Raw genomic sequence first — 17,001 nt, 5'->3', positions numbered from 1 at the left:
CTTTTCCTTCTTTCAGAGAAAGCTCCTTCTCTCCGTGATACTTCCAAGCCGTCTCTTACTAGTCCTCCTCCTGTACCACCATTTTATCCAAGGATAAATAAGAAAGTGAAATCTGATAAGAGTTCTCTCCCTACAGCCAAGAAAGAAAGCGTTAAACTTGAAACTGATGACAAACATAGCCACCATAGTAATGAAAGGGCCAAGCGCTTGTCTAGAAGATCTCTGGAATCTGAGGCAAGGATGACTGCAGTCCCAAGCCAAGACCAGAGGTCAGTAACAGGTTCTAGTAAAGGAGATGGCTATCTTGGCTGTCACCTGACTCCTTCTGCGGCCTCTGTCACCGGTCCCTGGCATAGGTCTCATCAGTTTTTCCATCGCTGAGGCCAACATCGTCAAGTAGGGAGCAATGCGTATTGCCCCCATTTGATCGCGTAGACCTCAGTATTGGAAGAACTGAAGTGATCAGTGTGGAGGACGAGGAGATATGGTGGTGGCAGAGGTGATGTAAGGAGTCATTTGAGTGTCATGTGTTTTTTTTTTTATTTTATCTACTTCCAGGACCGTAAAAGAATCCAGCAAGATTGATGTTTTTCTCCATTATTTTGCTGAGTTAGTGAAAATTAAATCCTGAAAATTTTGGGTTCTGGCAAATCCAAAATATTTTGGGAAATTTTTATTAAATTTGATTTTTTTTTTTACTGATCTCTATCTGCCTCATATGAAATCTATGGATTACTGTTATTCCTCCAGGTAGTTCAGAGTTTGCGTGAAATGTATAAAGCATGTGAGTCCAAAGACGAATCTCTTTGTATTTACCCTTCATGGATTAGACTACACCCTAGCTTTTTAATCTGGTGCCCAAATACACCTTAGTGGCCTCCACACTACCCCCATGCTTTGATTTTCATAACTGCAGTATATGGTGTGTGTGTGTGTGTATATACTGTATATACTGTATATAGTATAGACATAGCGCTTTCCATTTTGCAGTGGCCATTCTTGGTATTGCTGCTCCATCCCATTCACTTGAATGGGAATGAGCAGCAAGTACCTGCAATGCCAACAACAGCCACTATGAAATAAGTGGCACTTTGCCTAGTAATCATTGAGCATTGGAACCCCTTCAATCCGTTGATCAGTAGTCAATATCAAGGTTTTGGAAAAAACACTTTTAAACTTGACTTGCTTTTCTTGGGTGAAACAAAAGGTAATGTAATGGATTTTATTGCAGTTGTGTATCTGGGTATTTCTTAACAAGTGACATCTTTATATAAAGCTGAGTGTGTGTGGGTGTGTGTGTGTGTGTATGTATCAAGCCACACCCACTCCACATAGCCCCGGGAGGGAGGAGCATGGCAGCTGTAGAGCGGGATTGCAGAGGGAAAGTGTGGGATGCCGGTGGAGCTGGGAGGGAGAGAGTGGGACTCGGATGGAGAGTGGGGCTGTGGAGGGAGAGCAGGGCTGCGGAGGGATAGAACCCAACGGTGCATGGAGAGCAGGGCTGCAGAGGGAGAGAGCGGGATAGCGGTTGGAGAGCAGGCCACAGAAAGAGAGAGCATGATGGTGGGTGGGGAGCGGGGCTGTTAAAGGAGAGAGTGGGACGCGGGTGGACCGCAGGGCTGCTGACGGAGAGAGTGGGACGGCCAGTGGAGACGGGCTGCGGAGGGAGATAGCAGGACGGCGAGTGGAGAACTGGGGTGTGGAGGTAGAGAGCGGGATGGCTAGTGGAGAGCGGGGTTACAGCCAGTGAAGACAGGGGCTGCTGAGGGAGAGAGTGGGGCTTTGGAGGGAGAGCTGGGTTGCGGAGGGAGACAGTGGAGCTGTGGAGGGAGAGCTGGGTTGCGGAGGGAGACAGTGGGGCTGTGGAGGGAGAGCTGGGTTGCAGAGGGAGACAGTGGGGCTGTGGAGCGAAAGCGAGGCTGCTGAGGGAGACAGCAGGACAGCCAGGGGAGACAAGGGCTGCGGAGGGAGAGAGCGGGACGGTGGATGGAGAGTGGGGCTGCTGAGGGAGAATATGGGATGACGGGTGGAGAGCTGGGCTTTGGAGGGAGAGCGGGATGGCGAGCGGAGAAAGGGTCTGCGGAGGGAGAAGGCGGGACGGCAGTCAGTTACTATGCCCGGGCAACACCGGGCTCTTCAGCTAATTGTTAATTATTATTAATACAGAATAACTAATAATGATATAGGAAAATAAATATGTAATGCATATTATTATACATTTTAAACATTTCACTGCTTATTCTCTGCATTTCTTTTTTTATATCTGTTTCCTTAGGCTCAACGAGGTATGGAAGATCCGAGAAGTCACCCCTGACAATAAGCCGCTTCTCAGCGACAGAGCCATGGAGCAGCCAGAGTCAGCCCCTAGGGATATGTGTAGGGAGAGTTTGGAAGAGATGGTGTCAGAGACTTCAGTCCTTCCTGAGGATGCAGCAATAAAGAAAAGAGGTCACACAATAATAGTCACAGGAGATGACACTGAGGTCAAGATACCTCCAATACCATGTATCCCAAAGAGAGCAAAAGCTGAGAGAGAACAAGTCGTAAACAAACCGGTAGAAATAGCTCCAGGCCCCGCTCAGTTTTCTTATAAAGAAGCTACATTGGGTGATCTACCACAAAGAACATCTGTTAGCAAAGATGTAACTTTTCCAGAAAAAGTACTTTATGCAGAAAAGACCCCAGATAAGACTTCCGAAATTCTCGAGATTAAAGTCAGGTCTGCAGAAAAGGATGTAAAAATGACAACTCCGTCAGGTGTCAGCGCAAAAGCAATAGGTGACGTGCAGAAGTCCCCGAAAGCAAATGATTTTGCGGTTGCACAAAACACTTGTAGAGAAGGTCTTGTGACAGTAGTAGACCGAGGTGCACTAACACAACCAGCAAGTGCTGGAGCTGAGAATTTGCAAATTTCAGATAACTTAAATCAGATGCCTGAAAATGTACAAGATAAGACATATACCAAAGTTCAGGAAAGCAGTTATGATGACCGAGGACTAGGCGCTCTAAGAGAACATAGATTGGTGGAGACGGAGGGTGTAGAGGAGATAGAAGGAGAAGAAAGGGAGGGAAACCTAGAAAACCAGTTTGTATTACAGACAACAAAGAATGAAAGCAAAATTAGTGACTCCCAAGAGGCCATAGTCCACAGAGGGCAAGAAACTAAGGCTGAGTTTTTGGAAAAAATACATGAAGCTGTAAAAGAAAGAGAAGTGATAGTCAGTGAACCTGAAAGCATACTGTCGGTAGGAGAGATACTGAAGGGTATGATGTACGTTAAAGACACAGTACCGGAAGATACATTTTGTACTGTGGATGCAAGTCTGCAAGACACAATAGAGTGTGACACAGATGTAGAAAAAGACAGTAATACAAATAATACTATTTTAGAAAATTTACAAGATCAGGAGAGAATAGATAGTAGCGAGTTTGAAAAAGAAGTTTCACTTCTAGTTTCTGAGACTGAGCATACGCAAGATAGTTTAGGTTGGGTTGAGCATGCGCAAGATACTTTAGGTGAGACTGAGCATATGCAAGATACTGTAAGTGGCACTGAGCATTTGCAGGATGCTTTAGGTAAGATTAAGGATACACAAGATACTTTAGATGAGACTAAGCATACGCAAGATACTTTAGGTGAGACTGAGCATACGCAAGATACTTTAGGTGAGACTGAGCATACGCAAGATACTTTAGGTGAGACTGAGCATACGCAAGATACTTTAGGTGAGGTTGAGCATACTCAAGATATGTTAGGTGAGACTGAGCATACACAAGATACTTTAGGTGAGACTGAGCATACGCAAGACACTGTAAGTAACACTGAGTATATGCAGGATACTTTAGGTGAGATTAAGGATACGCAAGATACTTTAGGTGAGACGGAGCATATGCAAGATACTTTAGGTGAGATGGAGCATATGCAAGATACTTTAGGTGAGACGGAGCATACACAAGGTACTGTAGATGAGACTAAGCATACGCAAGATACTTTAGATGACCAACTGAGCACACAACAACCAGTTCCTCTAGCAGAGAAAACAAAGCGTGACATGCCAGGGCAAAAATACAACAAGGACCAAGTCCAAGAAAATAATGAGAAAAGGCAAAATGGGGCTGTGACTACCGTGGACATTGAGAAGGAGACATGGATCAAAGAGTCTACGAACAGAAGTGAAACTAGAGTGAGTGAACCTGAAAGGGTGGAGGAAAAAATGACACAACTAGATGAGAGACTGTATCAGGTGACTGATAAAGACAAAGATCTACAGGACATGACAGAGACAACAGGCGATAAAGGGCCGGGCAGTTATATTACACATTGCCTAATACAGTGCACACAAAGGGAAATAAGTAGGGACAACCAGGACGGGGCAGATAAAGCAGAGGACACGATGCGTAGGGATGAATATGAAATTGCGGTTGAGTCTGACGGTATACAAACTTTTGAGAAACATACAGCAGAGAAGTCGACTATAGACGTGGTAGAAAGTAGACTACAAGAGAAGGAAAAAGAGTTGATCACTAAATCACAGTATGTTATAATATTGGAGTCACCTGAAATGGCAGTCAATGTTAAGAAACTAGATCCGGAAGAAGTAGGTATTCAAGGTGACTTTATTTTGGAGGAGAATAAAGTTAGTGAAATTGAAATAGCCCCAGAAATTAATGTTGACAGAGTTACATGTGAACAAATGCGAAATCTATCAGAAGATATTCTGATGTCTGAGAAATATCAGTATCCAGATGATAATTCGGAAGTCAGATCTTCAAATGATCCAAATAAAGTTAGAGAAACACATATGTTGACTAATGAGAGACCTGAAGAGGAAACACTTAAAGATGAAAAAGAAAATCAACCACTACTTGAGAACATCAGTAGATCTGAAGAAGCAGTAAATCTAATAAGCAGGAAAGAGTTGTATATTCAGTCATGTGGATGGTTAGACGAAGAAGCATCCAGTGCCAGAAAGTCAATAAGTCAAGAAGATAGCTTGGATATAGAAATAATTAATCTTCCCAGCGAGGGAGAAGGATATACAGAGACAAAAGGTAAAGATAATTTGCTGGAGAAATGTCTTTTGACAAGCAGTAGTGTATCCACACATGGAGATAGAATTGGTAAAGAAACTGCTAGAAAAGTTAACGAAGAGGAGGAAACTCTCAGGGCAGTGATGATTGAGAAAACAGACATTGTTGAGAAAGTGTTGGATAAAAAGAAGAAGAAAGATCCATGGTCTTGGGCAAGCAGTAGGTCAGATGTAGAAGAATCAACAGAAGTGAAGGCTGAAGAGGAAACAAGTGGATCAAAAGATGTTGCAGATCAAGAAGATGTAAATACTTACCTTTTGATAGATGGAAGTCTAAATGTGGAGGAGGTATACCTTGGGACAACCAAGAATGAGCCAGCAGACATAGTAAAACAAGTATTCGCTCATGAGAAAGAGAAGGATTCATTCTTTTGGACAAACAATAGCCAAGATTTGAAAGCATCAAGTGAGAGAATGGACCAAAAGACAAGTATTTGGGAAATCGAGAAATTAGAAGATGAAACGGGTACATCAAATGAGCTCCCTGATCAAGAAAATTTGAGTACGTGCCTTTTAATAGATGAGAGTCTAAATGTAGAAGAAATATACCTGGGGACAACCGAGATTGGGAAAACAGACATTTCGGAGCAAGCTGTAGATCAAGAGAAGCAGGAATATTCAGGTCTTCAGACAAATGATAGGTTGGATTTTTTAGCATTGACAAATGAGGTGACCATGGATAGAAAAGATGAGGTTTCTACTACAAGCATCTGGGAAATAGAGAGATTGGAAGAGGTACTTGGTCAAGAAGATTTAAATACTTGCCTTCTGGTAGATCGGAATTTAAATATAGAAGAGGTCTACCTTGGGGCAACCATAATTGAGAAAACAGACCTAGATGAGCAAGTACTGGATAAGAAAAATGATGATTCATGTCTTTGGGAAAATACTAGTTTAACAGTGGAAGCTCCATCAAATAAGGAGGCTATGGATATAAAAGATAAGATTTATAATAAAGGTATCCATACATCAGAAAGATTAGTTGAGGAAGCCAATGAATTAATAGAGGTACCTGATCGAGAAGATTTAAATACTTGCTCTTTGATAGATGGAAGCCTCAATGTGGAAGCGGTGGATCTTGGGACAACCAAGATTGAGAAAACAGGTTTAGTTATGCAAGAATTAGATCACGAGAAAGAGCCATGTTTTAGGACAGATATTAGGCTGGTGGTGAACCCCTTGAATCAAAAATATGAGGGTCATAATACAGGTACCCATATAATAAAGACATTAGAAAACAAAGCAACAGAGGTAGATGATCAAGAAGATTTAAAAACTTGCCTTTCGATAGATGGGAGCCTAAAAGTGGAACCAGTCATAATTGAAAATCCACAGAGCCAAGACGATGAAGCTGAAGAAACATGGTTCTGGGCAAATGAGGAGCTACATGAAGCTGGAGAACATGACAGAGGAATTGAAAACAACAGTGATGGGCAGAAAAGTGGGCAGCAGGAAAGTGAAGAGGGAAATATAGAGGTAAGAGATGGGATCGATGACAGTGCATTTGTGGTGGCGCTTGATGGAACGCTACAGGATACTGAAAAAAGCTTAGAAGAACAGATTAAAAAAAATACTATTGAAAGCAGGATAAATACTGCGAACACGGAACAAGTAATACAATCTGTGCAGGGCTCATCTTTTAAAGAACTGGAAGCAGAAAAGAAAGTAAATGAGGAAGAGACAACGAAGACCAATGAGAACATAATTAAGACTGCTGAACCGCCGTTAGATATGAAGGGAGAAGAAGGAACTGTCGTAGAGGAAATGTCTACTGAAGGCAAAAAGGAAGAAGTACCAACAAGTGTGCAGGACACCTCAGCCGTGATGCAACACAAAGTACTGGAAATAACCAATGCCCAAAATAAAAGATCTGTGGAACAGGTTGATTTTAAGGTCAGTGAACAAACGTCCTCACTTAGATCAGGTAATGTAGAATTAGATATTAAGGATTTAAAGAAAAGTGAAAAAGTACAAGAGAGCACAGCTGCATCAGAAGATAGGACTTTCAAGGGCGACGTATCACGAGAAGCCTTCAAGGAACCCGTATCAGAAGAGACCCAACATTTCAGAACCGAGAAGGTGGTAGAAATGTCATCATCTTCTAAAGATTTTCTACAGAACCATGCAAAAACCTTGCAGGGATATCATTTCCCACAGGAAATAAAAGTGGAAGGTCAGAAACAGTTAGACCTGGGAGGTCAAGACATCGAGAATGTCCTGGAGGACAATAATGAACTTTCTAGAAAAGATATAGACTCTTTAGACCAGGAGTTTCACCCTACTTTTGCCCCCCGTGAGACCTATTCTATAGATAATAGTTCACCAGGGGCTGAGGAAAGCAAAGCTCACCTGTTGTCAGAGTGCACGCTTCCCATATCGTCTCCTCAAACCCTTGGACAACAGTGGAGCAAAGAAAAGAAGAGACTGAGCCAGAGCACAGGGCAAGTAGGGGAGGTAGGTGACAGTCTGTGACCCAGAAGAGGAAGAGACACTGCATGGGTTGTGGTTAATTCTGAGCTCCTCCGAAGAAGGAGTGAGAGTGATGTTCTATGGGGAGGATGAAATTCAATGAAGCGCTGAGCAATACAGGTACCTGTGATGGCACTCTGCAGTTATCACCTAGTGCAGGAGAAGAGAAGAATAAAACTCAATATGGTGGAAAAGCCATCATCAAAATACATTGTATCGCAAATTCACGGTCAACACTTTAATGTTATTTCACTCTATATTTTGTTGTCTTTTCTTACAATAGCCCAAGAAATATCTAAACTAAGATTCCTTCCACTTTAAATTAAGGAATTGACATAATAGCCATAAAGACATAATTCCATGGTCGCTGGTCTCCCACTCTACGGCTCTGCTTCCAGCATCAGAGAGGGCACAGTCTGAACCGTCAATCAATCAGGAGTACACCGCCCCTTGGCAAGTAGGCAGTCAGGAGGCATGGGAGCGGCACACTCCTGAAGAATGAGATGAGACAAAGCCTTCAAAGCTGATCTGTCACCATATTTCACAATACAAACTACATACACCCTTTTATATGTTTATCTTTTAGACCAGATGAGGCTGAATATTTGTGTTGAAAAATCCATGTCAGAACGGCTGGGTAAACTTTGTTGAAAATTTTGATAGAAATGGAATCATAAAATACATCGGGGAAATTAAAAAAAAAAATCAATTATACAAACATTCATTTTTTTTAAAGTAAATCTACCAGCCTCATCAGTTCTAAAATATCTATTTAATATGCAGCTTGTATTAGAAAACCTGGTGAAGGATTCAGGCACATTAGATCCAGTTACTGGCCATAATAGCTGCAGCTACCTACCACACCTCAGTCTAAGGCCACGTTCACACATTCAGTATTTGTAAGCCAAAACCAGGAGTGGGTGATAAATCCTGAAGTGGTGACGGGTTTCTATTATACTTTTCTTCCGATTGTTCCATTCCTGATTTTGGCTTATAAATGCAGATGTAAAATACTGACCAAATACTGACGTGTGAATGCGGCTTAAGGGCTCATTCAAACGTCAGTATTTTCCACGAGAAAAATGGACTGATTATTTTGATCAGTGCGGTTTGAGTTTCATCAGTTTTTCTCATAAGTTAATAAAAAAAAGAAAGTTGTCCCACATTCTGCTTCCTGACAGTGTGTTAAAATTTGGACTGCACTTGGATGCCATCTGAATGCGTTCTGATTTTTTTTCAAGGCCTTGTAGGCTTGCGTTGCCAATTTATATCCGACGCTCAAATCCAAATCGAACGTGTTTCTGATATTTTCTGCTGACCACACGGTCCCAGAAAAAAATCAGACATGTTCACAACCCCATAGAATATCATAGGTGTGAAAACAGCGCGTAGCACTCGTACAAGAAAATGGGAGGTGTGAATGAGCCCTAAGGACGCCTATCATTTATACCTGTCCATTTGAGGACAAGTGTAATTGATTTTATAACTCTCCAAAAAATAGCTGTAGAAAAACATAACAGATGTCCCTTTTGCAACATCTATTGGAATTCTTATAGATATTATTTATACATTTGATATAAAAGCTTCTAATATTTGGATGATTTTCCCATAATTGTGCACACATTCATTATATAACTGCAGAGTGTCCATCATTGCCGAAACACTAATACCAAGTCCACCTTTCATGCTTCCCACAATTTTCTCTTTCGTCCACCCCATGGAGCTTTCTGTTTGCTGTGGAGCTTTCTCTCTTACGCTGCGTCTTGCTTGCGCTGCATAGTGCACGTAACTAGTAGCTGCTCCACATCCACAATTTATTGTTTATCGCTTCGGCTCTCCTCTTGGTCTGTCATTAATGGATCTGGTACATCTACTGCAAAACTGTGCAAATTAATCTTTCCCAAACATGGCTGCTTTGTAGTATACATGCCTCAATCTAATGTCCCTGGTGTAATGGCATTTTACTTGTTAGTAACAGGTTTCTGGACCATTAAATCGTGTAAATTTCAAAGGTATTGATCAGCAGTGTTATTTCAGCCATCTCCTTGGTTGGAAAAAAAATTGCTGTCTTCTTTTGACGCTTGCAGTGTGCTAATGATACTATCCTACTTCTTGCTGCATCCTGCTTGATACCACATAGTATCTAGTCCTCCCATGACCACCGCTCCTTATTCTTTAGCTTGATGCTTCCATAACCCTAAAAAAAAATACTTTAGAGTTATAAATGTCACCTATACTGTTGCCCTTAAAGGGGACCGTCACTTGCCATAAATATGTAAAAATTTTTTTTACCACGTCTAATTGCCGCCATTCTCCCGAATCCAGTGTTGTTGTCCTTTTGTTCATGCGCCACTCCGTTCTTGAGATATGGCTGCCTTTTTATGGTGTGTAATTCTACTCTGGCGATCTAAGTGGGCGTGGTCTTGACCTCTAATCTGTGGGTGTCCTTTTCAAAACCACGCCCACTTTACTAGATGTATATAGAGGAAAGAGGGGGCCATATCTCGGGAACGGAGAGGCGTAGGAACAAAATGAAAACAACGTCGGAATCAGGAGAACAGCGGCATTTACACCAGGTATAAAAAAAAAATAAAAATTAAAGGCAAGTCATAGGTCCACTTTAATTTAGTGTATGTGTGAAACCTTTTCTGCTGCCACCACATGGTAATGGTCTGAATATCATCTCTCTGTGTAATTTAGTTTGCAAAATGTCATTCCTCTGTCATACCGTTTGACATAGAAAATAACACTACAAGTTCAAAAAGAAACTTAGTATACTGATTCTTACTGACAAGAATGTAGAATGTTTCTCTCCTGCTGCAAACCTGAAAAATAATCTGACTACCCTAAATGTACTACTTGCATGTAGGAATGGAGCTATCTGTGGCTGTCCTGGCAATTGCTAAGCTGCTGGTCTTGTGTTGGGGTCCTTTTGTATATAAAACTATCACCGGTGAATGATTATCAGTTTATTGATACTAATAATGTACTCTGGGCAGTTTCTGCTATTGTAATCTTCACGCATTCTTTCACACATACCCGCCTATCTGGCTTGTATTTACCAGTTTATACTGAATTTTGTCTTTACAGGAAGCACCAAGCACAGACTCCCTGCTGCGCTGGTGTCAGGAGGTGACATCAGGGTATCGCAGTGTACGTGTAAATAATTTCACCACATCATGGAGAAATGGTCTTGCTTTTTGCGCTATACTGCATCACTTCCATCCAGAAAGCATGTAAGATGGCAATACTGCTTGGTTAAGAGTATTATGGGATCAAAAATTAAAACACCAGGGTCTTAAATATATAAAAAAACTTAGAGGTCAGACAGCAAGAAAAAAGCAAGTTTGCGATTGATTTGCTTTATCTATCTGTTGTCATTCTACAACAATGAGAGCTTTTATCGCACACAGCATACAGCTTGTTTCCAAAGAGCTCAGCCAGTAGAGCCTGGCCGAGTGTATGCAGTAGTTACATTTCATGAAGAGTTAACTCCTAACATCCCAGTCATCTCACTCTAGCCCATTAAGTTTTTTACAGCAGCTAGCTGTTCACCTCCCAGCTCCTGACCAGTTCCACATTATCAGAATTTTAGACACATGTTGTTGCAAGACAGGGTAAAGGCCCTCATACACATTGGACAAATGTTGGCTGAATTTGTCAATATCGAGGGATTCGAAGAACGTTCTAATGTGTATGGGGGCGCTGGCTGCCTGATGGTCAGGAAAGATGTCGTAGACTTGTCCGACTTTGGAGTGCCAATCACATTGTTCTCCTTGATATAAGCCACCAGCTCAAGTGCCAGTTGGCAGTTTTGTCAAAGTGAACATAGTTCCATACTCCGCCGTGGCGGAGTATGGGACTATCAGATGAGATGGCTGTCGATTGAATGATCTGCTAAAGCATCGTCCAGATATAAAAATGTATATTATTAAGGAAATGTATTTTTCTCAGAGACTATAGACCCTTATATCCATGAATTTTTAATACATTAATAAAATGTAATATTTTAGGATATTTATGTCTTGTGGCAGGTAGGTGGAAGAGAAGAGCTTGAGGAAATATTTTTTATTTTTTTTTAGTAAATATTACGAGTTGTGTGACTTCCCCCAAAATTCTCAATCACCAGATGTAAATGCAAATTAATAAAGCGAGGCATACTCCTCTAATCTCACTCCCAACTTCCTGGCTTCTCGAGTGATCTCCGCCAGAAGTGGAAAAGATGATGTTCTGTTCTTCGTTCACGTGACCGATGATGCTTGTGATTGGCTGCAGTGGTCAGGAGACTGGAACACGACATCATCCAAAACGACGTCTGATGACGTCCTGTTCTTTCGTCATCTGTCAAAGTGTGGTGGGTGATTGGTTACAGTGGTACAAGATCTTATCTTCTGAGGGACGTCTGATCATATCTCATTCCAATAACCCTACCGCTGCAGCCACTCACAAGTCACAACAGTCAGGTGACCAAAGCAAAGGGCTTTTCCACTTCATACCCTAGCACAGATCACCTGAGTGGCAATGACTATAATCTCTATTAAAAGGTAATCATGGTAAATGTTCCCAATAATGTATATTTCTCTTCCTTTCAGTAACTATGACATTTTGGATCCATTAAATGTAAAGGAAAATAACAAAAAGGTAATTTTTTTGTATTTTTGCCCTAAATACTTTTTTGGGGGGGATTATTTATGGCACATGACTCGTATTCATAATTGTTCTTATAGGCCTATGATGGTTTTGCTGCTCTTGGGATACCACCACTTCTCTCCCCCTCAGACATGTTGCTTTGTGCTGTCCCAGACAAACTTATCATCCTTACGTACATTTGCCAAATACAATCTCACTTTACAAGAAACAAGGATCCAGATACTCTACCTACCTCCTTGAAGACTGTTATTGAAGTGGAGAAACCAGGGGCAGTTCCTGAGATACCCAAGGATTTGAACTCTACGACAAAGCAACAAAACGCCGTGTCCTTGGAAAAAAGCATTATAAACTCCACCTCTGAGGACCATATTGATTCTCAATCTTCTACTACTGACAAGTTCCTCTTAAATGTGGAGTCAATGAAACAAAAATTTTCGAGCATAGTCTCTGATGAGCATACAGAGAAAAAGCCAGTTCTTGAATGTCAGACTGGAGAAGAACACAAGAAGAAAGAAAAGGTCACAAATGAGGCACAAAGTCCGGAGACGTCTTCTAGGAAACAGGATTTGCCAATATATTCCCTGGTGGAAAGTGCACCAAGATACCCCACTGAGGAAAAGAGGACAATTGGGTCTCAAGTACAGGAAACGGCTAATACTGAGAAAGGGCAGAATATTTCTGGGGTAGTTCCACCACCTCGCGTTAAAAAGAGACTAAGTGTCAATGGGGGTTTATTAGATATGAGCCTGGATGAGGGAGAATCTTCAGCATTGGCTCCGGTTGCTCCTCCACGAAAGGCAGGTGGTCTAGGTCATCTGCGTGATGCCGACCTAGTCAAGAAGCGACGTTCTCTTATTCGATCACAGTCACTTTCTCAAGATGAGGTGAGCTCAGTAGAGGATACAGGAATTTTATACACTCTTTTCATTAGTTCTTTGATTGGGTTTATAATCGTGTTGTCTTATCTCCCTCTACAGGAGACAGATCTTACGGGGAAAAGTCATGAAGCAAGTTCAAGGCCTTCCTCCCAAATTATCAATGGTCAGTAGCATAGGAAATGACCTGATTGATTTCTTGAGCTTTGCAATTCAAGAAAATTAATACAATCATTGCTATTCAAGAGTCTCTTATTCACACAGTCCTTCATGTTATTTGATATCCCAGGCACTTTTAGCCTCTTAATGTCTAGTTTGGGTCTCGTTAAGGTCTCATTTGGGCTCTATGGGGTGTGTTGACTCTCTTTGTTGAGTTTTAGGAGCAGAAACTCTGCTAGGGTATGTTCACGCTGAGGGGGTTTTTTTTAGGAGCTTTTGTAGCAGTGAAAATTTTCCAAATCCTTCTAAAAAAAAAAAAAAAAACCCCTCAAAAACTTGGAGTTTCTGCTCAGTTTTTGGTAAAAATCTCAGTGAAAAAAACGCACAAATTCTCCATTTAAAATTCATAGTTTTTGAACGCCTCGCTGTTTTTGGAGTTTTTCTGCTCCAAAAACTCAGCGAAGAAAAAAAATCACTATGTGAACACACCCCAAGAACGCAGCTTGTTTTTTCTTCCATGTTCGCATTCCTAACACCATGCGTATTTTTTCATGTAGCACCATTTTACAGTAGATAGATGTATGAAATCCCACTCTCCATACTGTATCTCCACATATATAATGCCACATAGCCCTTTAAGCAGGGATTATGAAATATTATAACATACAACACTAACCTAATATAGAAGACGTGACCCTGACAAGCATGATTTTATGGGTCATTTTACACTGAGCGCATCAGTTTTATACCCAACGTGACCTATGAAGAGGAAGCAATGTCCCGACATGTCCACACATTGGGTACAAGGGTTTGGAATGGACTCAGGTAGCTGAATCCTGCTCCACACCCGGCAGGTGCCAGCTGTGTTATACAGCCAGTACGTGCCACTAACTGCAGTGAGCAGAGCTTTGCTCAGATTGCTGCCATTTAACCGTGCTGCTTTCAATCTCTGACAGACAGGCACTTAAGAGTGGCATTTACACTGCACAATTGTTTCGGCTTTGCTAGTAATTTTATTAAATAATGCAATACTGTATTAATGCAGAATATAATACAAGTGATCAAACAAGTTCAAGTCCCTTAGGAAAAATAAAAAAAAAATAAAAATAAAAATGAATATAAAAAATATTAAAAATATGAATAAATAGATCTACAAACGTTTGAATTGTCCCTATATTTCCAATACCAAAGTAAAGAAATAAAAAAAAAAAAGAAAAATGAAATGCATAAAAATAACATTTTCGGTATCACCATGTCGGAGAAATGAGAAATTATTTATCTTTTATGGTACAGTACTGTTTAGTATTTAGTCACCGCACCTACTAAGAAAAATTCAATAAAAAATAATCAAAACACTATGTTACCCAAAATGGTATCAATAGGAAATACAGCTCTCCATACAACATATAGTCCGTCACACAGACCATTGATGGAAAGATAAAAAAAAAAGTTACGAGTCTCCGAAAATGACGCCATTTTAAAAAAAATAAATAAAGCACTGAATTTTTTCACAACTTGAATAAACTATACAAGTTTAGCTATCCATAATTGTACTGACCTGATGAATCATGTTATCAGGTGAACGGTGTAAAAATTAAACCTAAAAAGAAAAAAAAAGGCGCATTTACTTTTTTTTTTTCACTATCTCTCCTCGCTTGGATTTTTTTCCCCCATTTTCTAGTACATTATATGGTAAAACGAATGGTGTCATCACTACAACTTGGCCCGTAACGAAAACAACAAACGTCTTGCGGCTACAGTCATATGTAAAAGTTTGGGCACCCCTATTAATGTTAACCTTTTTTCTTTATAACAACTTTGTTTTTTGCAACAGCTATTTCAGTTTCATATATCTAATAACTGATGGACTCAGTTATATTTCTGGATTCAAATGAGGTTTATTGTACTAAGAGAAAATGTGCAATCTGCATTTAAACAAAATTTGACCGGTGTAAAAGTATGGGCACCCTTATCATTTTCTTGATTTGAACACTCCTAACTACTTTTTACTGACTTCCTGAAGCACTAAATTGGTTTTGTAACCTCATTGAGCTTTGAACTTCATAGCCAGGTGTATCAAATCATGAGAAAAGGTATTTAAAGTGGCCACTTGCAAGTAGTTCTCCTATTTGATTCTCCTATGAAGAGTGGCATCATGGGCTCCTCAAAACAACTCTCAAATGATCTGAAAACAAAGATTATTCAACATAGCTTTTCAGGGGAAGGATACAAAAAGTTGTCTCAGAGATTTAACCTGTCAGTTTCCACTGTGAGGAACATAGTAAGGAAATGGAAGAACACAGGTACAGTTCTTGTTAAGCCCAGAAGTGGCAGGCCAAGAAAAATATCAGAAAGGCAGAGAAGAAGAATGGTGAGAACAGTCAAGGACAATCCACAGACCACCTCCAAAGACCTGCAGCCTCATCTTGCTGCAGATGGTGTCACTGTGCATCGGTCAACAATACAGCGCATGCATAACGCCTTTTTGTATGACCAAACAACTCAATCTTTGTTTCATCAGTCCACAGGACCTTCTTCCAAAATGTAACTGGCTTGTTCTAATGTGCTTTTGCATACCTCAGGCGACTCTGTTTGTGGCGTGCTTGCAGAAACGGCTTCTTTCGCATCACTCTCCCATACAGCTTCTCCTTGTGCAAAGTGCGCTGTATTGTTGACCGATGCACAGTGACACCATTTGCAGCAAGATGATGCTGCAGGTCTTTGGAGGTGGTCTGTGGATTGTCCTTGACTGTTCTCAGCATTCTTCTTCTCTGCCTTTCTGATATTTTTCTTGGCCTGCCACTTCTGGGCTTAACAAGAACTGTACCTGTGTTCTTCCATTTCCTTACTATGTTCCTCACAGTGGAAACTGACAGGTTAAATCTCTGAGACAACTTTTTGTATCCTTCCCCTGAAAAGCTACGTTGAATAATCTTTGTTTTCAGATCATTTGAGAGTTGTTTTGAGGAGCCCATGATGCCACTCTTCATAGGAGAATCAAATAGGAGAACTACTTGCAAGTGGCCACCTTAAATACCTTTTCTCATGATTTGATACACCTGGCTATGAAGTTCAAAGCTTACTGAGGATACAAAACCAATTTAGTGCTTCAGGAAGTCAGTAAAAAGTAGTTAGGAGGGTTCAAATCAAGAAAATGATAAGGGTGCCCATACTTTTGCACCGGTCAAATTTTGTTTAAATGCAGATTGCACATTTTCTGTTAGTACAATAAACCTCATTTGAATCCAGAAATATAACTGAGTCCATCAGTTATTAGATATATGAAACTGAAATACCTGTTGCAAAAACCAAAATTGCTATTAAGAAAAAAGGTTAACATTAATAGGGGTGCCCAAACTTTTACATATGACTGTATGTAAATGGAAAAATAAAAAAGTTATGGCTCTTGGAAGAAAGGAAAGAAGAAAAGTTGTAAAATTGAAAAATTTGCCTGGTCTTAAATGGACTAACGCAGTAATATGCTATATGTGCGTGATGGAAGCATTGTTTTTTTTTATAATGAAGAGATGATCCAGCTCAATGATGAAGTGAAGAAACCGATTCTTTATTCACTCAGATTTGTCAAAGTAGAGGATAAAAATTTCATCATACATGGGACAAAAGGTTGCGTCATCATCGCGTTTCAGGTGTCGCAGCACCCTTACATCATCTCTTCGTTGTAATTTTTCACGCCAAGACTCGGCGGTTCTGTGCTCCAAGCTTCATGATGTCTTAAATCGGAGAGCTGGACTGTTTTA

At 40.6% G+C, this 17,001-nt stretch overlaps 1 protein-coding gene across 5 annotated transcripts in view; it reads left to right on the top strand.

Annotated features, from left to right (window-relative positions):
- EHBP1L1 (EH domain binding protein 1 like 1) overlaps positions 1 to 17,001 on the top strand; it is a 94,390-nt gene that overhangs the window by 66,957 nt on the left and 10,432 nt on the right. For 3 of the 5 annotated variants that reach the window (XM_073578466.1, XM_073578468.1, XM_073578467.1), the window contains 6 exons: positions 137 to 269; positions 2,276 to 7,544; positions 10,650 to 10,795; positions 12,152 to 12,200; positions 12,287 to 13,093; positions 13,187 to 13,250. In XM_073578466.1, the coding sequence (XP_073434567.1) occupies positions 137 to 269; positions 2,276 to 7,544; positions 10,650 to 10,795; positions 12,152 to 12,200; positions 12,287 to 13,093; positions 13,187 to 13,250 (6,468 nt within the window). Of the gene's footprint in view, positions 1 to 16; positions 270 to 2,275; positions 7,545 to 10,649; positions 10,796 to 12,151; positions 12,201 to 12,286; positions 13,094 to 13,186; positions 13,251 to 17,001 lie in introns of all 5 variants that reach the window. The other 2 variants (XM_073578463.1, XM_073578465.1) reach the window with 1 other exon arrangement.

The sequence above is a fragment of the Dendrobates tinctorius genome, unplaced genomic scaffold (assembly GCF_039654945.1).
Source record: "Dendrobates tinctorius isolate UK_male_01 unplaced genomic scaffold, ASM3965494v1 ptg000059l, whole genome shotgun sequence".
NCBI classification, from domain to species: Eukaryota; Metazoa; Chordata; class Amphibia; order Anura; family Dendrobatidae; genus Dendrobates; species Dendrobates tinctorius.
This window is presented reverse-complemented; position numbering and strand designations above follow the sequence as displayed.